This window comes from Terrapene carolina, unplaced genomic scaffold, assembly GCF_002925995.2.
Source record: "Terrapene carolina triunguis isolate 2854851 unplaced genomic scaffold, T_m_triunguis-2.0 Scaffold33911, whole genome shotgun sequence".
Classification (NCBI taxonomy): domain Eukaryota; kingdom Metazoa; phylum Chordata; order Testudines; family Emydidae; genus Terrapene; species Terrapene triunguis.
This window is the reverse complement of record NW_020698262.1, coordinates 6,852,689-6,876,366: the sequence shown is the minus strand read 5'-3', so window position 1 is coordinate 6,876,366 and position 23,678 is coordinate 6,852,689. Positions and strand designations below refer to the sequence as shown.

Here is a 23,678-nt window from a genome sequence, read left to right as displayed (position 1 = left end):
AGTGGGATCCAGTGCTGGGTCTCTGGTTTTTATAAAATACTGGCAATTATTGTTTTTACTTTTGCTCTTTGGCAAAGCCTTCTGTTTTTTCCAGAGATTGATTCTGAAGACCAGAGAAGGAATATATTCTGTCCTGAGTATCTACCGCCAAGTGAGGCTTCAATATTAGTGAGTCTCACCTCCAAGAGGGGCATATAAGCTTGAGAAGGGCTCTTTCCTACTGCCAGAGAATTAAATTCTAGCTGGTTTCATTCCAGTCAAAGAGGCCAGCAGCAAAGCTGCTGCATGAGCAGAATATTCTTTAAAAAAGAGTGAGACATCTCTCCACCCAGACAGCGAGCAACTGAATTCAGGTTAATGAACATTCAGGAACCAGTATGAAAAAGACTTAAGGGTCACACAGTATCAGGCAGAAATATATGAGCTGAATTGTCACCTCTTGGTTACCACAAAGAATTCACTGACCCATGCTCTGGGCGTAGCGGAAGTGATGAGGAAAGTGTAACACACAGGAAGTGGCTTTGCACTTACCAGAACTTGCTGCATTTCACAGAAAACCAGAAGGGAAGCCAGCTCTATATCTTCACTGTAACCATTTTTGAGAGGTACCGACCTAAAACCTGGGGAGAGGGTACACAGAGGTAATTAAAGTAAAGGAGAAAGGGTTGCTTGCAGTTGGGGGCAAGCATGCATGGGACTGGGTAGTTCTTTCCACTCTGCTCACCTGCTCCATTCCTTGGAGCAGGCAGAGCTTTGAAGTTTACAAGGAAGCAGCAGGCAGAGATGGGGTGACAAAGTTTTCCCACAGCCCTGCAAATCAAGCCAGGCCTGGAGAAATCAGAAGTTAACTCAAGGGATGCCCACATTTGGATCAGCTAAAAAAGCAAAGGTAGAACTCAAGATAGCAGAAGAATTTTAAGCAGTGATCTCTCCAGAACTCATTCTGGGCCCACAATCACATTAATGAAATGGAGACTGTGGCAAAATGAATTAAATCACAGTAATCATTCCATAATCAAATCATTAGAAGGTAGGCACAAACACTGCACCGCTGATACTGTTACCTCTCCAAAATAAATCTATAACTGGGTGTTGGGCAGGGTGGAGAACATCGATCCTTTTTTGGCATTTGCTCTCTCCTAATCCAGAGGGTCAGATTTAAATCCATCAGTCTCAAACTAGTGGGACCAAGAATGCAGGAGCTGCCTTTACTTCCCACTGTGAAACTGATCATACTGCAGTAATAGGTAGTTCCATACTCACTTTCTCGTTGCTGATACAACTGGTTCTATGTAACTCTTTCCTCTTGCAGAAAGAATGAAAAACAATTTGGTGGTGGGTGATTCATTTAAAAGATTATTTCCAACATGCCTGACATCCTAGTTCAGAGGGAGGGTGTGGTATTTTCAGTTTAAAGTAGCTATCTCCCAAGGTGTGTTGCAGCAGGATGGGCCCTTTACTACCTAAGTTTTGAGAGCAAATGCGCAGTACTAGCAGTTCTAAAGACCATGTTTCTTGCTTAACACTTTATAATACCCTATTGATCTTTACCTGATTTGATTCCTTTGATGGGGAAAGTGGCATGTGCTAAGAAGTTGGGGTCACTGAACATATCCTCCTCATAAACAACAAAGCGCAGAAACGCTAGGTTAGGATCATAAATTTCAAACTTCACTTGCTCTGGACAGGGTGCCCAAACTGGGTTAAGGCCATTGTCATCTGGAACGAAAAGAAAACTTTTGTGATACGATGCAATCACTTCCCTTCATGCTGTATATCCAAGGGCACATGCTGGGATTATACATGAAGTCTGAAATTCTTTATCCCACCTGTTTTTGTATGCCCACTCAAGAAGTTCTGGGGGGGGCGAAAAAATCTATTAAAAAAATCTAAATTTAAATACATTTCTTCATATTTAATATATTTATATAAACAAACCTCCCTGGACATCTATTTTTAAAAGGTGAATTGCTTGCCACGCATTAATGAAAAACAAGACCCAGGTCTGAGCTTAAAAACAGACACTAGCATGAAACATACCAAGTAGACAGATATGCAACTATCCAGTTTGCATACTCATTGGTGGAGTTTTGTGGGGTCATCTGCATGTGTGCTGAAGGCTGAAAACCTGGCTCTCAAGGTTGATCACCAATACAAAATATAAAGGTCAAAATACTCTTCTCTGGGGAACACTGTGGTTCCCCTACTGGTGCAGCTCTCTACTGAACATTCTGCACTCATTCCACTCCCAGAATTTTGCACAGCCTCCTCTGTCACAGAGAAACATCTAGAAATGCCAAAATCAGGCAATAAAATAGACAGCCAATCAGATGGCTTAAAGTAAGAAAAACCGTGGAGTAGGACCCTCACATTTAAAATTCTTACCCCGGTTTGGCTTTTAGTGTAACTTTGGCCCACACAGATACATTTAGTAAATGAACCTCATTTGCACACACAGCTCCATGAGATCAATGGGGGTATTTCCTTGACTTTGTTGGGCTCTGGATCAAGAGGACAGTACTTTGCATGCTCCATTGCTGTATTACCACCCTTCTTGTCCAAGATATCTCCAAAGAAATTATCTAATCTTTGAACTCAAACCTAAATATAATAGCCTCAGGACCTTAGAATCTTTCTGCTTGGAGTGCACCTTCAGAAATTGACTAGCATCTTCAGAGAGACAAGGTGGGTGAGGTAATATCTTTTATTGGACCAACTTCTGTTGGTGAAAGAGACAAGCTTTCAAGCTACACAGAGCTCTCAATATTGCATATAGCATCTTCAGAGACACTTTCAACTTACCAAGCAATTTAAAAATATGGAAACTACACACAGCCAGAAACTTAACAGAAATGCACCTTATTATGAACCTAACACAGTTTAACACTTGCATGTTTCTCTGCCTGATTTTGACACATAGTGAAGATTCTAAGGCAAGCACTAGAGTATCATTACATGAATCATCAGTTAAGAGCAATAAAGTCACCTTATCCTTCTAGTATATGATGTTTGTAAATTATAGATAAGGAAAATATTATTTCATGGAAGTCACGGATTCCGTGACTTTCAGAGACCTCCATGACATTTTCCGCTTCAGCCCAGGGGTTGTCAAGCCCTCCCCCGGCCCATTATTTTTAAAAGTAAAAGTCGGACAAGTCACAAGCTTCTGTGAATTTTTGTTTATTACCTGCAGCCTGTCTGTGACTTTTACTAAAAATAACCGTGACAAAATTTTAACCTCAATTATAGATAGCATGCATGATGAATGTCCTCTACCAATTTTATTTAGTGCACTGCAAGTATAACTCCACTCCCACCCAGAAGGTTGTGCAGATACTCACTCACAACAGTTGTCTTGACCTTGCTATTATCACATTCGGCCCCACAAATTTCCACTTCTACAAATGGACAGGCAATGCTTCTGCCAGGTTTAGGCAGATGGCGAGCACCTAAAACCTATAAAGGGACAATAGGTTATACCAATATTTGAAAAAAAAAAAAAACCTTGGCACTGCAATTTATGTACTGCTAGTGGTCTACAAAACTATTAAACAGTGCCACTGAAAAAGACAACTATTTTTCTTATCAAATAGTCCTCAAGAGAGCACGCATATATGCACTTTCTCTCCAGTATAGATAGCTAGGTAGATATGTGTGTAGAAATAAATATATTTACAAACACGCACACGTATCACTGGCACAGGTAACAACACTTATAGTTAAGGTTGCCCTACACTTTCCAATGTAAAATCCTGTTTTCAGTTGCTTATAACTTTGCATAACTCCAAGCTTAAAGCATTCAAGCTAAAATTTTCCATGCTGGGTATCTGCCTCAGGTTGAAGGGGAGGAGTGGCTTGTTTGTTTATTTTTAATTTTCAGCTAAAATGATTCAGCCATTTCCGAAATGAGACTAGGGAAAAATAGGATGTTTTGTCTGTGTGAAAAAAAAGCAACAAACCTCTTCTAACCATTTCATTAAGAAGCTCTAGCAACTCCACACTCTGGAGCAGGGACTTGGCAAGGGGTTTTCCTGCTGTCAGGGAGGTGTCCATTGACATCCTTGTGAAAATACGTGCCAATATGGCCAAGTTATAAGCCTCCAAAAATAAATAACACGCTCAGAACCGACTTGAATTTAGCAGCTAAATTCTCCAGTAATTCTGTCTGTACTGGGCATGCTCCATCCCCTCACAGCTCTTATGTGCCAACTAGACTGTGCATGTGCCTTCCCTACAGAGCGAGTGAAGAGTTGCGGGGAGGCTGAGCAGGACTTTGCTTGCAATTGCTCTTCCCAGCTGCTAAGGGGCCACTGTGGCACCAGACACAGAAACTGAGAGCAGGGAGGCTATACCTCCTGTGCTCTCAATACTCCCCTGCAGGCATCATGGTGTAGAAGGTGGAAGGTGCCTGACTCAAATGCAGAGGAGTGAAAAATGGATAAGAGGAAAGGGAGTGCAGAGGGTGGACGATGTTCTGGGAATGAATCAGGGTTCTGTAGCAAAGGAGGTGGTTGTCAGTAGCTCTTCTGCCTCATTTATTACTGTCATTGGAAGAAATGAGGCGGGGGATTGCAGGAAGAAAAAGGATGGTCTCATGGTTAAGGAAATTGAGTGCCACCCTAGGTAATTGGATTCTACACTTGTCTGTGCCATTGAGTGCCTATGCGAGACTAAGCAAGTGGCCAACTGTTGGCCACTAATCGGGTGTTCATTTTCTGCATGCTAAACACGAGACCCTTGGGGTTTGATTGGCAACCTTGCTGAGTGCTCATGACTGCAACTGAATTTGACTGGAGCTGTGCTCTGGGAATATGAAGTGCTATAAAAATTCTAAATATTCTGAAAAATCAGGCCCCAGGTGTCCCAAGATTGACACCCAATTCAGTGGACCCTTTTGACAATTCTGGCCTTAATCTCTCTGTGCTTCAGTTCCCCTACCTAATTTCACAGGGGAGTTGAGAAGATTCATTCATTCATTCGTGTTTGTGGAGCACTCAGATACTATGGTGAGAGCACCTCAGAAACATCCATAAAGACATTAATTCTGTATTCAGAATAGGGTTTGTATGGTATGTGGTAATAAGACCTGGGGCCACATACTGAATGAGGAGGGAAAAATGAATACTGAATAACTACCCATTCACCGAATGAGGTGAGAGTCTATGGAAAAAATAGTATGTGACTATATAATTAAAGACTGTACCACAATGTATACACAAGGGGCCTGAATCAGAGTTGCACAGGCAAACATAATTCTGGCATTTACTGATTTGTGTGTGCTTGTCTTTGAAATCTGAACATCTTTCAAGGTAGATTTTTTTTGATGCAATATATAGATACACACACAACCCCTCTCTCTTTCTTTTCTTTCTTTCTCTCTTGCTCATATGCATTCAAGAGTGAATCAAATTTTCAGCCCAATTTTAAGTGGAACTCCATTTTTGCAAGCACAAATAATTGCAGGTGTAATCTGGCACGAGCAATTGTTTGTCACCATAGTTCTGGTTACTTACACACGCTGGTAAATGCACTTGTAAATCAATGACAAACATCTAAGTGACCTAAATCATGAGGATAAATAATTATGGGCGCAAAAATGTGTCTGCAAAAATGGAGGACAGTGTCTGAAAATCCAGCTCTGTACACCACACTTTCACAGAACATACAGAAGATGCCTCACTTCAACTGCCACAGTTCCACTCTCAAGATGACGAGATAATAGTGAGGTTCTGTACTCTTTTAGCACTTACATTTTTTAAAAAGCATTTGTTCTTTTGCTTTACTTGTATAGCCCGTGTCAGCATCCAAACTGCAGTGAGAAGTGGTTACAGTGTTTGTTCGTTCCTTACCATCATTTCTCATAAAACATATGCTATTTTGGAAGACATCTCTCTTACTGAATAGCAGCTGAGAACACAAACAAGTTCAATTTACAGATGGTGCCAGAACCCACTGTAGTGTAATTTTCAAACAATAAACTTTTTTTCTTAATGAAAAATGAGATTCTGAAACGATGAAGAGTACAAAAATAGCTACATTTTCCCCTATCATGTTAAAGCTAACTTTTTTTCTGGCTTAGTTTCTTTTTTTCATTATAAAAATCTATTTCTGTCAAATTGGAAACCTGCTGAACTAATAAATCTGTTGCTAACCAGTCTCTAATCGGATCTTTCTAAAGAGAACTAAGGTGGAGTTCAATGTAAGTTGATTTGATTTGATTTTTAATAGTTACCATATACATTCAATTTTTTCTGTTCTATATTCACTGACGTGACAGAGAGAAACTTATTTCATTTCAGGGAAAGTGACAGAATTAGTTTTATTCCTAAAACACTGACATTTAAATAAAGCATGTTTTGGCAGTTTGTCACAGCTCTTGCTCTGAAAAAAAATAGCTTTATTTGTAGTCAGTCATATAGACCTTTACTACTTGTAAGAATATATTTACAAAAGAAAAGATTTACCCTCACTGTCAAAAGCATCTGCAATTTCCTCTTTGATTCACTTGGCAATGGGTCATAGTCCTCATTTCGCATGCTTTCTGGCTGCAGAATATATCCAGTCCGTCCATTAAGTGAAAACAAGGCATGGTTTATTTGCATGTATTTATCTAGGGAGAGAATGAAATAGTCATGACAGTAGAGTTCCCCATTTTATTAAATCCAAAAGGATGACAAAGTATCAGTTTGATGGCTCTTTAGTGCCATTCCCACTGGTTGCCACTTTCACAAAGACTAGGTGATGACTAATGTTTCACTTCAGTAATTAGAACTATTGTCCTTGGTCCACTGATAAGAAATCTGAAAGAGAGGCTTGCATTCACACAACACATTTTGCCTTGCCAATGAACTGGTCAAAATATCAATTCAGTAACAAATACAAGCTGATAGCTAGAGCTGTGTAGAGGGAAGAAGCTACTTTCAGAAAACATCTTGAGGTTTTGAAAGGAACAAAAATGGACCATTTCAAAATTCCCCATGAAAGAAAATTCTGGAATTTTTTTCCAGGTCGATCAAAACATTTCATTTTGACAAAATTGAAATGTTTTGTTTAGATTCTGACCTTTTAAAAATAGTTTTATGATCATACAAAATTAAGAAACAAAATGAAAGTGATCTCAAAATGAAAAATCTATACAATTCATATCCAAAAATGTTGAAACAGGAAATGAAATTTTTGTGCACCTGACACAATTTCATGGAGTGTGTCAATTTTAATGGCACTGTGTATTCTGACACCAAAGTTTCTCCAACCAGCTCTTCTAGTATCTCTTGATCATTAAATGGAATTACTCAGTTAATACAACCCAGTACATTGTGAGGTGAGAGGGCCTGGTCCTCAGCTGCTGTTAATCAGTGTCACTATCAAAATCAGTGGAGCTATGCTGATTTACGCCAGCTGATGTTGTGGCCGTACATGCCGGTCCAACACCCGTTAAAGTTAAGAGAAAGACTCAACTATTTCAAAGGAGTTGGATCATGTCCCACAAGTGAACTCTGCAGGATATGAATTTTCTGGGATCTGCCCTAGTAGCCGATCCACAGAGTCACAAGCAAACAACTCATATAGTTTCAATCCTCTCAAGCACTCACATTCCTTCTTCCATCTATTTTCCTTCTTTAGTAAGATACCAACCACAATGACCAGGGTGGTGGAGAGACTAGAGGGGGAACTTGACAATGGTCAGTTGAAAGAATGAAAAACAATTAAAGCTCCTCTTTATGAGAATATTACCTGGGGTCTGGAAATTAAGAGACACCATCTGGGCGCCACAAAACCAGAGACGAAATGGGTCATAATTAGATGAGTCAACCCTCTGTCCTTTAGGGTAAACCCGCGTCAGTCCCTTTTGGTTGTATTTCAGCAGTTCACCAGGCTTCTGCCTGACAACACTTTCAGCCTTGTTTTCCACAAAAGAACGGACTTCTCTGAAATCAGGATTTTCTACACAAGGGGAGGGGCAGGAGGAGGGCAAAAAAAAAGGAGAAAGAAACCACCATTTATTCTCCGTTTCCACTGGAGCCTTGCTTTACCTCATCCTTTAACACAATAATTGACTTCTTGTTAATGCACACACCGCAAATTGGCTGAACATCAAGTCTGAAAATTAAAATAACCTGTCTGCCTGACAAGTCCTCTAATTGCTCATTGTGGTGGGACTGGATGAAGGCTACAGTTCTCATCCCGTCACTGCTAATAATGCTCCTTTGAGCACTGCAGCACATATTTAAATAAGACATCCTTTCCTGTGTGTAAGTGGAGGAATGGAGGGCAATCCATGGTTAACAACGCCTCAAATAATGACTGCAATTATAATGTCTATCTACACTGATGGCTTACTGCAAGCATTCACAAAGAATCTTAAGCAGGAAGGGGATATTTGTTGGGTACTCCATGGATCTGGTTGCAATAGCAAAAAGCCAGCAAGTAATCAATTTCAGTGTCAATCCAGGAATTTTTACTGATATTGCACCACATTCTCATTTACATTAAGACATCTTCATGTCACTCCAGTAGCTTCAAGGGGGTCTTATTGTAAGTGACAATCAGACTGTACAGCAGAATATTACATAATGTAGAGCATGTCTATTTTAGGGTTGAGTTTTTTTCATAAATCACAAAAGAATTCATCCAGAGCCTTTTCTCATCTCTTAAAACAAAAGGAGCCAAGTGCACATTGATCTGGTGAGCTTCATAGTGTTATATTGGAAGAATGGCTCGGATAGACCAGATGGAAATTTGTCACCACTCCAAAGCATATCTTCGCCTACATCTTCCATCATAAAGGACAATGTCACTTCCTCAACCCATCAACAGACAGCATAGCTTCCCACCCTTTGTCACTATCATTTTATTAACTTCAGAAATGCAGCACTATGGAAAAGAAAAACCTGAATGAATCATTTCCAAGTTGTTCTTGTCTCCTCAGAGCTTTTCCTCTTTCTTTATGGTCTCCTCTCTCTCTCGTTTCAGTAATTTGTTCCTCATTTAGTCCCAGACTTGAGCCTCGACAGGTTGAGATGTACGCTCAAAACAATTCTGATAACTCACTAGATTTTACCTGACATTTTATCATTTGAATACTGTAATGCTCTCTCCAGTGTGCAATTCCAATTTGCCACTGAAAATCCTGCCTGTATGAGCTCTCTGAGCTCTCCCAGTGCATAAAGGAGGTATTTTATTTTCAATTCTAAAATTTCAAATAATGTTTCTTTGAACAGGATCAGCATGCAAGCAGGCAAGGCGAAATTTATTATTAAAAATAAATCACCTAAATTGTCCTTGGATTTGCTTGTAGGTTTGCAGTAGATTACCAAGTCGGATAATTCAATGGCAATTAATTGATTCTTTTCCCAGTACTTCCTCATATGCTCCTGTTTAAGATTAAAAAAATATTTTTAGATTGCACTTATGTAGAACATGATGGCACAATAAACTAGGACATATTCTAAAGAAAGGATGATTATGTTAAAACATTCCCGGCTCCCTGATTTCATATTTAACACTTCACAAACGTACTTGGATGTGACATATATTTAGGGCTTCTGTTTTTCAGGGTTTATTAATATAATTTTGGGGGTTCATTTTTAGCAATTTTTGAGTTTTATGTAGGTTTCCAATAACTGGGGGTTTTCAGGTCTCTCGCTTTTATACTGTAATGAGTAATGGATATTATGTTATATCCATTACTCAATACAGTAGTATATATTGTAACAAGTAATCTCTTTGTAATGTTCCCTAAGGCGCTTTAATGTAGTGCTGTTTCAAACAGCACTATATAAAAGCACACTAGGGAGCCTTTAGTGCACACCAGCAGGGTCTACATGGACCAATTAATGCACAACACGCTATTGTGCTTTAGGAATCACACCCCTGTAGTCCACATTACTGCTCTGTGTAGACAGACCCTTAGAGGCAAATAACCATTTACAGTGTTTATCCAGTGTTTACTAGATAAAAACACCTATTTCAATAGGATTTTGGTTCCTAAGTATCCAAATTACTTTTCAAAATGAGACTTAGACATTGCAAAGTTGAATGCAGCAACCGCCTCAATACCTTTAAAAATCTGGGCCTAAGCACTTTCCTGAATCAGAATCGTATAAAGAAACCTGGCAGTTAAATTACTGTTTTTATGTACATCCACATAAATCTAGCTAAACTCTTGACTCAACACCTCATATAAATGCACAGACAAAAAAAAATGCAAAGCATAATGAAGTTCCTCTCCACTTATTTATGATCTCGATCAGGATTAAGTATCTCTTGTGACTCCAAGACTGAATTCCAGCTGCCTCCAAATGCAAAGCGCACTGCTCCAGCAGTTCACTTTTTGCAAAGCAAGTCAGCGTTTCCAGGTATGAAAAAATAATTTACGATCAAACAGGCATCATTATTGAAAAGTCCATAATCTACTGCAACACTAGATGGTTTAAATCTTGGTCTTGTGGGATCTGAATGAGGATACCTGCAACCCATTCAAATGGGAGTTGGGAAGCCAGGCTACTCCTCACTTTGGCAGGCAGCAGCTATTCATGGCCATTGCTGGTGGAGATTAGAAGCCACTGAAGTCAATGAGAGCCCTGCATCAAGTGAAGGTAGAATTTAGCAAGAGGTGGTCAAAATTACAAAAAAGATACAAGAAGTGATTGCAGGATAGGAAGTATAAATGGAGTCACATACTGAACAGTTACTAGCTTCAGTACAAAAGGCTACAAAGCAGTAGGAAATAGGAAATCTCCAAAAGAAATTCTCACAACAGCAGGAGGAGGGAGGAAAACAGGAGCTGCAGAGAGACGTTTTTCCAGAAGCAGTCACCAGACCAGAGACTGTGTGCTGTGGTCTAAGAAAAGCAAAGAGGAATTTAGTATTATCAACTGACATAGCCTTGGAGAAGTGCAGATATAAGCTATTACCTCTTTGTAATACACAGCGACCCACCGCAGTGTAACATCCTAATAGACATACAACTTTCACTTGAAAGCAATGTTTTCACAAGCAACGGAGCGTTTCCAGGTGCTGTAAACTCATTCTTAAAAGTACGCTTCTAAGGATAAGCTAACCAGGAATGAATACCAACAAAAATAGACCATTCCTAGGACACAATTAGTGCCGATATAAAACAGGGATGACAAAGTCGATAAAGCCCTGAGTTGAGAAGCTGAAGTGGGGGGAAATCTTCAGAAATCTGGAAAACACCCAGGTGAAGATAAAGATAAAAAATTCCAAACTGCAGATTATTACTAGTATATAATAAAGTTATTGGCACAAGTAGGAAAGTGTTTTACAAATGCATTCACTGGACAGCAGAGGTAGGAAGCAAGATTATGAAGAGACGTTTAGGCAAAGGAGCTCAGATAGCACATACATTAGTGGATTTACTATAATACTTTTCAAGCTTGGTTCTCCACTGCCTTGCACGAGGCATGCCATAACTTACACCTGTGCAAAGTGGATGTAAAACACTACTATTATCATTTTTTAGTATTTCCTATCTACTTTGCATAGATGCAGGCAACAACACAAAGCATAAAGCACAGGAGACTCAAGTTTTTCCCCCATGTTAAGTTCTCCTCACACCTTGTATGGGTCATCTCGATTATCACTTCAAAGTTTTTTCTTCTGCTGCTACTGATAGCTCATCTCAATTGACTGGCCTCTTACAATTGGTATGCGTACTTCCACCTTTTCATGTTCTCTGTATGTATAAATATCTTCTGTCTGTGTGTTTCACTCTATGCATCTGAAGAAGTGAGCTGTAGCCCACGAAAGCTTATGCTGAAATAAATTTGTTAGTCTCTAAGGTGCCACAAGTACTCCTGTTCTTTTTGCGGATACAGACTAACACGGCTGCTACTTTGCAACTTGAAGGAGAACTCTGCTGAAAGTGTTAAAATTCTCTTTGATGGCTGATGTTCTGCTAACTCTCCTAAAGGGCCTGAAAATTTAGAAAGCAAGACCCAGATTAGCAAGGTGTTTTACTTTAAGCCTGTAAATAGTCCCACAGAAACCAAGTCCTGTAAAATAAATATGCAAGAGGCTTCAGGGGTTCAGGCTTTAGTGAGGCTTGGGGAGCTTAGGTGGTTCTCAAAGGCTGAAGTCTCATTATTTCCTAATTTTATAACTATCCACTGCAAAATAAAACAAAAATTTTCTTTTCTACTGGTACCTCTTCTGTAGATTTCAATGTGATTTTCCTGATGTCTTGGTACCATTCAAACAGCTCTTCCACTGTATCAATTGCAAATTCAACAGGAGGATCTTCTGGATTCTTGGGTTCCAGTACGAAGACAAAAGCCTTGTCATGCTTCCCTTGTGGCATTTTTACTATTGGACAGCACAGTAACGACAGAGACATACAAAAATTTATCAACTCTTTTAGTCTTAACTGCATGCTGTATGAGTGGTTGGTTCAATGCAGCAGCCAACCATACAGATTTCCACTATGATAAAATCTCTTGTCAGGCTGAATAGATAGCATCATCTTTCCTGCTCTAGGGGAAACAGCCCAAATAAAGGAGGAAAACCTAGGAATCCCGCTACAAGTTCCAGAGGCTACGTACCGACATTGTATGTACTGAGGACCAATATGCCACGACACAGAGTTCCTAAGGGGTTGTCCTCAATAATCTGTGAAGAAACAATGGGTTTAATTTGATTCTCTTAATCTTTTCCTTTTTAATCAGTAGTCACAGGATGCATAACAAAAATTAAACACAAAGTTAACCGCCTATAACTGCCCACAATGTCACGGAGAAACTGCCAAGGGCTCTGTTTAAAAAGTTCATTTTTAGTGAGAGGATCTCTCGTTATGGATGAAAGATGACTAGTGAGGCTGGGAATAACCCTGGTTCATCTGTGAGTCTTCACTTCGACTGGTTCACTGTTTTCCAACTGGTAAACATTTGCCACTTGAATTCAGAAATCAAATGCAGTGTTTTGACTATTACATTACAAAGCTACTGTCCTGGCATAATTGCTCATTTTTAAAGCTTTCCTTTACAATACCAGAAAGACCAAAGTGTTCATATAAATTTCCCCCCACACCCTCAAGGCATCACTGATCTGAGGGTTCATCAAACATTTTATTTTAAAAAACCAAAAGGATTCATGCAATTTAATAACTGCCTACTCAGACTTTTGCTTTCATTTGTTAGATTAAATTGCTCTTTGTCCAAGACTCTGGAACACATTTTCACATGCTTTTGGCATGCACAATTGGCTCAGTTATGTACTAGGTAGCAGGGTGTGAAAACAGCTAATTAGATGCATTTGTACACCCCGTTTTCCCATTTGCAAAAACCACTGCAGTAACTATGTTGGCAAATTAAGTGCTTATATGGGGCACATAATTGTTCCACACATCTATCTGAAAATCTGACCATGTACAGTAACTCCTTACTTAACGTTGTCCTGGTTAACGTTGTTTCGCTGTTCCATCGCCAATGTATTAGAGAACATACTTATTTAAAGCTGCGCAATGTTTACTTATAACGTTGTTTGGCCGTGGGGGCTTGGAACCAGGGTGGGCTGGCAGCCCCCCTATCAGCTTCTCTCCACACCCACCCTCAGCGCCTCCCGCCCGCCAGCGGCCCAGAGGATCAGCAACTCTCCCCTCCCCGCACTTCCCACCCGCAGCAATCAGCTGTTTTGCGGTGTTCAGGAAGCTCGGGGGGGGGGGGGGGGAGCAAGGACATGGCACGCTCGGGGGGGGGGGGGGGGGGGGGGGGGGGAGAGGGGGGGGGCGGGGGTGGGCCTGCGGCAGAGCCGGGGGTTGAGCACCGCCCAGCACATTGGAAAGAATAGCAAGAGGAGCAGCTGGATGATCCACCCTCTTTCACACTCTGACTCCACCACCACAACCAAGCTTCACAATCATCATTGCTGAGTACAGTATTAAATTGTTTAAAACTTATACTGTATATAACGTCTTTTGTCTGGTGAAAAAAATTTCCCTGGAACCTAATCCCCCCCCCCCCTTTATATTAATTCTTATGGGGAAATTGGATTCGCTTAACATTGTTTTGCTTAAAGTCGCATTTTTCAAGAACATAACTACAATGTTAAGCGAGGAGTTACTGTATGCTAATCTTTAGCCTGCAGGGAATTGCTATGGCCTCCTTATAATGCACCCCATCAACGACTCTCCCCAAATGCGGTTCCATAATGAATAACCTGCCAAGCACAACTAGTGGCATCAAGGACAGAAGAGAATTGTGTCTGCACAGCCCCAAGGACAGCAAACACTATGTGTACTTTTCTACTCTGTGCTAAGGCTGCATCATGCACAACATATAGTTATAATCCCATGAATGAGAGAAACCAGCTCAGTGTGCAGAGGGCAGCATCGTGCTAATGGAAGACATGAACCAAACCCTGAACTCCTCACCTGGCTTTCAAGGTCTGCAAAGTTATCAGTTGACATGTCTTCAACGTAATTAGATGGAAAATAGTGTTGGACTTTTTCTCCATAGTCTCCTTTCCACCTGAAATTAAAAAAAGAGACAACTGAAGACCTTCCAACACAGACCATTAATTAAGCAATAATCCTCAATAAATTGGTCATTAATCCCCAAAATCAGCTTGCTAGTTGGCCATTGCCAAAATAAAAGTGACAAAGTAGCTAAAAGCTCTAACAAAGAGATTAATAACTGTGGTAGGTGATTTCAAAGGGATTGCAGCTATTGCAAACTGCAGTTAATGACTTAAGAAGCTTCCCCTCCAGCACTAAACATGATGATGATGATGATGATGTGGTTGATTGCTTTGTGGAAACAACTAGAGGACATTAGATTCCTAAGCATTCCGATCAATGTATAAGCCAGGTAGGAAAGAAAACTTATGGGAGGATACTCAGAGGATGGAGATAACCTAAACCCATTTTGGTTTTCCAGGGGTGTTGTGCAAAGCCTGGAGAGGGATGCTGCACTGACACAGGGTTAGCCTTTGGAGGATCTCCTGCAAGAAGGGGTTTTTTGGGAGGGATGTGAATGGGGAAAGGGAGCAGGCCTGACACCCTGAGATAGGGAGCATAGGTTGTTGGTATGGGGGAAGGTACAGATATGAGAGTGGGAGAAGGCAATGAAGGGAGCGCTGAGGCTGCAATAAAGGGTGATCATCAAAAGAATGTGGGTAGCAGAAAAAAAAAAAATCAAGTCATGCCATACTTGGAATCACTACTGCCAGCTGTTCCAGAGAGCAGCACTGGTTTCCTTCATAGCAAGTTTTGCTATTCCCAGTGAAAGATTTTTCCCCTGCCCATTTCTCTACAAGGATACCCCTTTCCTTTGAGGGCTAGCAATGTTACTATCTAGGAGAGACAGATGGGACTCCTTTCAGATCCCATCAACCTCATTATTGGCTTGTCCACAATGCAGTTACCAAGCGATGCAAGTCACTCCCTCCTGATAAAGACAGTGACCCCTGCCATCCCAGACAGCAAAGGACTGGACCTACGACTCAAACCTGGATGTCACACAGCAGTACAGAGTGCTATCCACAGGGTCACTCCTCTCAAAAGCTCTCTGATGGTTACCAAACACTTTACAGTACTTCTTGTCAAAAAGCCAGGCAGGAACAATGTGTGTCAAGGTGTGAAGCTGAGAAAAGTAAAAGGGGATTTTCTTACTTCATCGACTTCTGGGATGTATAAAGAACAGCAGCTGGGTCAGAAGCAGAGATTTTAAGAACCCCCCGCACAAAGCTGAATTAATTTCCCCATCACATACACTCCATGCCGGCTCTTCTACAAGGAACTTACCAGCCTTCTGTTTCCTTTGTGACGTTATGAATTAGGGCCCCTCTGCAGAAGCTCAGTTCATCACTTCTTTTAGCTTTATAGTCATATATGGCTTTCACTGTTCTCTGAGGCTTTAAAAGGAAACAAAATAAAGGGGTCAGAGAGAGGGACAGGTCACAAAATGATTAATAAATCCATCTCAAAAGAAAAAAGAAATTAGATCTCTTTCTTTATTAGAATTGGTAAGCTTAACGCTAAGGTTCCAGAGTGACATCTGCTGGTGTAAGGGATTGTCACTGTTAACCAGTATTCTTCAAACACCAGCCAAGAGTACTACTTTTGTGGATGCATGGTTATACAACACAGAGAACCATGAGCTATCATCCCTGCTTACATACACCCAGATAAAATCTGAGCCTTAAGGCTTGGGATGCAGTCTCATCAGAGTTCGCAGCAGTCCTATCATCCCCTTCAAAACCTCATCAACAATACCACAGAATAAATTTCCTCTAGGAAACCCAAGTTTCTATCAGGACAAGCAATTTCCTTATCTTGAATTTACTTCTACCTGAATTCTTTCACAATAATTCACAATCATTAGTCACAAAGAGAAAGAACTACAGCTGAATGTGCATTTACAGCCAAGCTGGCTTTTGCGAGAATTACAACTAAATATGTATTTACCATGCCATTTGTTTTTAAATGTTAAACAAATGCATAATAAAAGTAATTTTAAAAGTTCAGTGCTTTATAAAAAGTGTGCAAGACTGTCCACCTTCATTTGCATGCAAAACCCTGATCTGCACGAGTAATCATTTTTACTTGGTGCATAAATGTAGGTTCAAATTTCCAGGCACATCCACACAAGCATGCATGCGAAATCAGGATCACCTAGGCACACTGAGAAGCCAGGTGCCTGATTTCTCATCTGGATGAGTAAATACTAGCTTTGCATATAGAAAATGCATAGGTGCAATTTTGGAGGATGGGCTGAAAAAATTATACCCCTCTTGAGTTTTACCTCGCCCCACAAGCCAGATACAAATATTGAAAGTACCAGAAAAATCAACACAAATTTTCTGATATCTTTTCAGGCACCTACAGAAAGGTTAGTTTGAAAAATCACTTGAACATAAACGTACCACTGATGGGGTTATTTCGTTAGGCTCCACATACATCTTGACATCATAGAGCGAATTAATATCTTTCTCCTAAAAACAGAGAGGAAAAAACAGAGTTAAGGAAATATATTTTAAATCTACAACAGGACTGTTCTACCAAATAAGGGACCCTTATGTGCTGTACACACGTATCTACAGTATCACTTCAGCAATTCAGAAACTGTGGGGCTGACTAGAGCTGGGAGCCCTGACTTCTGTTAGAGGCCCATTTCTATCACTAGCTCACCATGTAGCCTTGGGAAAGTCATTTAACCTGCCTGTGCCTATCTTTGATCAAACAGTATTATGACCATATCACCTCACAGGAATATCACTTAATTCATTAAATGCTTGTGAAGAACTTTGAGATGCTGAGTGAGATTATTATGTGGAACTGAAAAAACTAGCAGGTAGTTCTATGGCTTTGGTTCCATAATCACTGCAGGTCTCCTAGCTTACAGAAATGGTTTTCTTTAATGGACAAAAAACTAAGCTGCAAGAAGCTGCTTTGATGTACATGGTTTTTTTTTTTTTTTCTGGGTGGGTTTGGAATTTTATCTCCTTCACCTCCTACCATGGAGGAGGATGGTGTTTATCTTTCACTGAATCACTTCATTACAAAGGTAATCACTTGCCGTGCTGTAGCGCTCTAGCAGTTCCTCAGTCACAGGGTAACGCAGCTTCATTTTCCTATACAGCGTGTGCTTTTCATAGTAGGTCACCAGTTCGACTAAGCTTTCAAAATAGGCAGAGGTGCCCAACACAAAGTGGTGGCCTTCTTGTCGAATTCTGAAGTGCTTCACTTTCCCCTCAGCTCTGTGGAATTAGTACAGGTGCTGTGATACTTTAAAAGTCACTGGGGCCTAACACAGTAAAACCTCACTTACCATGAACTGGATCATTATCCCCTGACATGTTTTAAATGTATAACAAAGTTCCACACTTTTCCAAAGCCTCATTTATCCCAATTAATTTCAGGTTTCCCCATTCAACTCACAAATAGAACAGATTCAGGAATTGTCTCACCCATCTCCAATATGTAGAGCATTGGAAATACCCTCATTTTTTTTCCTGTTTTCATTTCCCCATTAACCCTCACACTTCAGACTCCTCTCAGCTTCACCAGTCATCTAGCCAAAAAGGATTTATCTGGACTAAGATTCTCTTTGGAAGCCTGTCACTGTCAATCACTATTAGGTGACGAGAAGCAGTCTCCCCAGAAACAGTGGCTACTTTATCCCTACAATGCTCCTGATAGCCACTGCAATCTACTTTTAAAGGAAAAATTCCTATCCACTTAAGCAAAAAATTTTGAATTTTTGGTAATCACTGTAAAAACCACCATCCAACCACTTTTCAATACATGAGGATACCTACAAAATTTTCAAACCTACAAACTTTTCTGGCTATGAAGTGTTTGCATAAGGACACTACTGTATATAATCCATAATGGACTTTAATACCCTATCTTCCCAATAGGAGAAAGATGAAACTAGAGCTCACTGCAGACTTGAGAAGTCTGGAAATCTTCAATGCAAAGTAAAGTACATAAATAAGACAGCATGTATCTGTTCTCCAAGACAATATTCTATACTGCATTAACAGACATGATTAAAGAAACTTAATATGATTCAAAATTGCAATACAGTATATTACTGTTCTTATAAACACAGTTTCAATAAGAGAAACTGTTGTTATAAAGCAGTTACTATTGGCAAGGATACTTAACAGCAGACAGATGGCAACTTTCATTTTTAGTGAGCTGCATAATGTAACAGATGCTGAATGAATGAACCTCAAATTATTATGCAACTTAACTAGGTTTCCTCTGGTCAGAGACCTGGGGTCCGCAGTGCTGATCCGGCACAGAGAACTGTACTGGCATGCAGTTTCACAGAAGTCAAGAGAGGTCCACACGCGCACTACAGTATGAGATATCCTGGGCCAAGTTTTTAGCCACACTCAAAATTATCCACTCCATACGTGCACATATATTTTGCCCATGCATCCACTTATGTGTGCACATCAAGAAACTGTGTGGCTAACTACCTAAGCTGCAAGAGCAAACTCAGGTTTTATTCATGCAAAGGCTACAATAGGAAGATTTTCATGTTCAAAACCAGAGAGCGTGAATGGCCCTATATGTTGTACAGTCACATGTGTCTTTTCTTACCTGAATGTCATGGCAAATGAATCGGGCTCATCTCTCTTTCTAATCAGAAACGCTCCATCTCGAGGAATTCGCATCAACATGTCTTCTGCTTCTCCTCGACTCAGGTTACGGTAGTACCAACTACAGTAGAGGGAAAGAAAATGGACAAGCGATTACAAAGCTTGTCAAATTGTCACTCAGTAAGAATAACTGGCGGTGTTACAAGAATTATAGCCTGAGACATTACAAGATAAATTATACATTAGATTTTCCTCATCGTGGCACATATGACAGCATCTTAAAGCAAAATACTGTAACACATCAGCTTATTTGGGGTAAAACCATCACGAAAACATCAGAACACCTTGTCTGCTTATAGTAATAGAACATAAATCAACTTGTCTTCATAGAACAATGGCAGAAAATGCTGCTTTATCAGTTCATAACCAAATGCCAGACTGGAGTCAGAGTTTTGACGTGGAAGATTTTAAGGAAGAGTCCCGATATCGGCTAGGGAAAAACAGCAGACATTAGATACTTCCTTAGGACCAGATTCTGTCTCTCACAAGTACTACTCAAGATGAGTAACAATGGTAGAATCTGGCTCTGATTTCAGTGGAGCTAGAACAATTTACAGTAGTTGTGGCTCTCCACCCAGTGATGTAAAAACAAAAACAGCTGAATCCTACAAGGCACCCTCAACTCACACTAACTTCAAAAGGTATCTCAGGATATATAGGACCGTACAGAATCAGGCCCCAGAACATGAAAACTGTCTAAAGTCATGGACATATGTTTTGCACACAAAGCAAACTTTCTTTTTTGATCTGTAGAGCAAACAATGGACCAAAAGTGCACATGGTGCATGAACAGTAACTTCTGAATTCCCCAAATTAGTTGCCAGACCACAGGCAACAACTCAACACCTAACCCTACTTGCTGAGTTCTTTAAATTAGCAAGCAAAGAAAGGGAGCAGGGACAGGAAAGACTTGGTATCCTCTGGGTGAATTACAGCTTTCACTGTTTCTCTGAATTGCATATAGTTACCAGTGAGCACCTGCTTTACCATTAGCCCCCCATGAAGCCCAGAGTATAACCTGAATCTTTCAAGGTTCTTAGAAATCAATGAAGTTTGTTCCCATGACAGCTGCTACCAAAGTGTCCCTGAATGCATGAAATCCATGGCCATATACGACAACAAAAAGTTGCACCCTTTAACATAACAACTCGAGCACTTCCCTTCATCTGTACATACTCTTTAGTTTCATGAGGTTTGGGGTTAGGCACAGCATCAGTCAGACGCAGCTCAAACTCAGCACATCGCAAGTGGGCTTCCTTGTAGTGTTGAACGAGATCATAGATACTATCAAAGGTGAGGTTGTCGGTCAGGTAATATTTCATGGTATCTCCTTCACTATTAGAACGGATACGGCAATGCTGGACCCTACCTGACCTCCTTAAGAAATGAAGAGGGAGGAAAAATAACAGTTAATAAAGATGGACGTTTAGGATGTTTTCTAACCTGCTCCTGGTTAATTCTAGTTTGTGAATTTATAAAGTTGCAGCAAATCATGTTGTTTCTTTAACAAATAATAAGATTGTTGGGAGTTGTTCTTTTCAACCTACAGAGTTTTAAATGTACCAATATGCATCACTGTAGAATTAGCGCAGAAGGCTCTCTCACCAGTAGCTCTATCTGATATATTGTTACTTATAACTCCAGACTGGGAAAAATAAGGCAAAATCTTTTATTTTTTCCCCTACAGGGACATCCTCTTTTATCAACAAGATCAAACTCTGCCAATGGAAATGAACTTGGGAAACTACCTGCTCAGCTTGGAAACTGATGATTTACACCAGTGCAAATGAGATCCAGTTTTGGCCCACATACTGAAGAAATATTGTAACAAACCCTTCATGCTCCTATAGCTTTAGAGGAGTGGAAGATTAGACCAATTAGACCTCTATTACCTATTCCAATCAATGAACATAACCCCAAATGGAGGCCAATCGTGCCTACCAACGTTAGACTAAATTGCACCTTAATCAAAAAAGTGTGATCTTTCCACAACTGCACTAAATCCCCCACTCCTACTTCCTCCCATAGCAGCTATAAAATCATATTTTCTAAAAGATATATTCTTATGCAACATAGTAGAATAAACAACACCAGTATCAAAAAACCAACTATACCAGAATGACAGGGTGTAATCATTAGGGAAAGTTTCACTTTCCCTAACTAGGAACGTTCCATCCTTGCCACCCATTTCAGCACAATATTCCTGGAGCAGCCTCTCAGCAGTTGTTCTCCCCGCTTTCATTTTCCCATGGAACCATTTCTCGTTGCAGTGCAGCTCAGTACGTTTCACGTCCTAGATCACAAGAGAAGAGTTTCCATTTTTAACTTGTATTTTACCATGACAATAAATGGTTCTGTCTCAGTTAAAAGGACTTCTACAATGGCAGGTCAATTTTCTAGCTTCCTTGAACTTTCAATACCCTCAAAAGAAAAGAAGGAATGTTTGTCTAAAATCTGAAGTATGGTTTGCTATCAAATGAAAAACCAACTATTAGCCACGTGCTGTGGGAGGTTATGGCTGTTGTGCACCTTTTCTTAATATTCCTCAAAAAGTTCTGTGTCAGGACTTTCATATTCCCCCTTCCTCAGCATGGAGAGGTTTATTATGGTTGTCATGTGCATTCAGGTAAGTCAGATCACTTTTCAGGGTGCTTACAATCAAAAGATTTTCACCTTCCTAGACTTGTGCAAGTAGTTATGATCTGTGGCCAGAAACTTAAAGAACATACTCTTATAGATCAGAGCAGCTTCTATTTTAGGATTTTTTGACAGGAGGATTTTAGCTAATCACAGCCCTGAATAATCATATGAGACCCTCCCACCATTAAAACCTGCATGAACAGTTGATCTGGCTTGCATGTGGCTGAACTGTGCATACAGATGTTAGTGATGAAAGAGCGCACATGCAAACTTCCATGTTGACAGATGGAAGCCAGGTTGAGGCATCGCTGAAATTCCAGCCCTTACTGAGTCCTGTGCCTCAGCTTTAACATCTGTAAAATGGGGATAATAATTGCTCATCTCTGAAAGACCTTTGGATGACAAGTGCTATTTACAGAGGTGTGCTGTCAAGCCAGAGAGCTTTAAAGATTGGGAGAGCAGTGGAATACATACAGCAGTGGAGACCAGCTACCTAGTAAAGAAACTTTTCTAACTTATTTAGAGATCAAAGATCATTTTAAATGGCCCACTCTCCCATGGTACCACTACTTTCAAGATAGGCATTATGTTTCTCAACTTTCTAGCAAAACTGTCTATATAGAAAGATAACTTTAGTAGAAGCGATGGCATCTGGTCAATTAGGAAACAAAAACATTATAATTAATTTATATCAAATCTTTGCAGAAAATTTTCCTAACCAAAAATGTCCATATGTGATAAACTGGGAAAGGGACCAGAATAGACAAATTATCCCAGAGGAATGGGGTTTGATCTGGAAATGAGGGCCAGCAACCTCAGAGGAGTGGCAACAAATAAAAGAAAATGTCTTTAAGATACTGTTTCAATGGTACCTTGCACCAATCAAGTTAATATATGCTGAACAGGATGACATATTGGAGAAGTTATGCTGAAGAAGGAGGCTTTATGCATATATGGTGGATATCTCCAGTCACCTAAGTTCCCTCTAAGCTGCACAGCCGCACAGCAGCCTATCAAGGACCGGGCAGGTGCTCAGGGCTGCGGCGGGAAAAGGCCCCTCTCCCCCAGCCCCGGACCTGCCACGGCAGGGAGAGGCGGCTCTCCCCCGGCCCCAGCCCTGGACCTACCGCAGTGGGGAGAGGCACCTCTCGCCCAGCCCAGGAGCTGCCACAGCAGGGAGAGGCACCTCTCACCCAGCCCCCAGCCCAGGTGCTGCTGTGAGGAGAGAGGGCTGGGGGGAGTCCTCTCTCCCCGCTGCAGGCCCGGGACAGCCTGCACTCCAAACCCCTCATCCCCGGCCCCACCCCAGAGCCCGTACCCCCAGCCGGAGCCCTCGCCCCCCTGCACTCCAACCCTCTGCCTCAGCCCTGAGCCCCCTCCAACACCCCTGCCACACATCACCTCCATATTGGAGCACATAACAAAATTCATTTCACACATGCATGGAAAAATTAGAGGGAACATTGCCAGTCACTAGAAAGTATATAACCAGATATCACAAACTATTGGATATTTATTCCCAAATGATGCTTTGGAAATTCTCCTGGGGATTTCTAGTGGAAATGGTCACACAAAAGGAAATGAAGAATTAACCTTTCTTTTGTTAGTAGCTGTATGGCTATCGGTAATCTCTCACTGGAAAAGAAAGTCAGTCCTACCATAAAGGAAAGGTTAAAACAAATGAGAGGTTGTTGCTATGGGGAAATTAACAGACCGATTGTGAACCCAGGAAAATAAACAAAATACTTAGATATTTGGTTATCTTTTATTCAATACTCAGGCAAAGTAGATTCACCTGAAAACAAACCAGTACATCTGTCTAATTGTTTTGAATATTAACAGTTGGTAGTCATGCCTGGTCTGTTAAATACGCATAATCAGACATTTCACTCAGTTTAATAAAATCA

At 40.6% G+C, this 23,678-nt stretch overlaps 1 protein-coding gene across 1 annotated transcript in view; it reads right to left on the bottom strand.

Moving 5' to 3' along the window:
• The window catches only part of LOC113409599 (1-phosphatidylinositol 4,5-bisphosphate phosphodiesterase gamma-2-like), an 86,120-nt gene that overhangs the window by 5,320 nt on the left and 57,122 nt on the right, over positions 1 to 23,678 (bottom strand). Inside the window, exons 15-29 of the mRNA XM_026663716.1 lie at positions 21,246 to 21,424; positions 20,308 to 20,508; positions 19,073 to 19,192; positions 17,535 to 17,715; positions 16,882 to 16,950; positions 15,761 to 15,870; positions 14,390 to 14,486; positions 12,564 to 12,630; positions 12,170 to 12,327; positions 9,272 to 9,374; positions 7,735 to 7,944; positions 6,465 to 6,610; positions 3,342 to 3,456; positions 1,552 to 1,719; positions 532 to 620 (exon numbers count right to left, since the gene is read on the bottom strand). Of these exons, the coding sequence (XP_026519501.1) occupies positions 532 to 620; positions 1,552 to 1,719; positions 3,342 to 3,456; positions 6,465 to 6,610; positions 7,735 to 7,944; positions 9,272 to 9,374; positions 12,170 to 12,327; positions 12,564 to 12,630; positions 14,390 to 14,486; positions 15,761 to 15,870; positions 16,882 to 16,950; positions 17,535 to 17,715; positions 19,073 to 19,192; positions 20,308 to 20,508; positions 21,246 to 21,424 (2,013 nt within the window). The remainder of the gene's footprint in view (positions 1 to 531; positions 621 to 1,551; positions 1,720 to 3,341; positions 3,457 to 6,464; positions 6,611 to 7,734; positions 7,945 to 9,271; positions 9,375 to 12,169; positions 12,328 to 12,563; positions 12,631 to 14,389; positions 14,487 to 15,760; positions 15,871 to 16,881; positions 16,951 to 17,534; positions 17,716 to 19,072; positions 19,193 to 20,307; positions 20,509 to 21,245; positions 21,425 to 23,678) is intronic.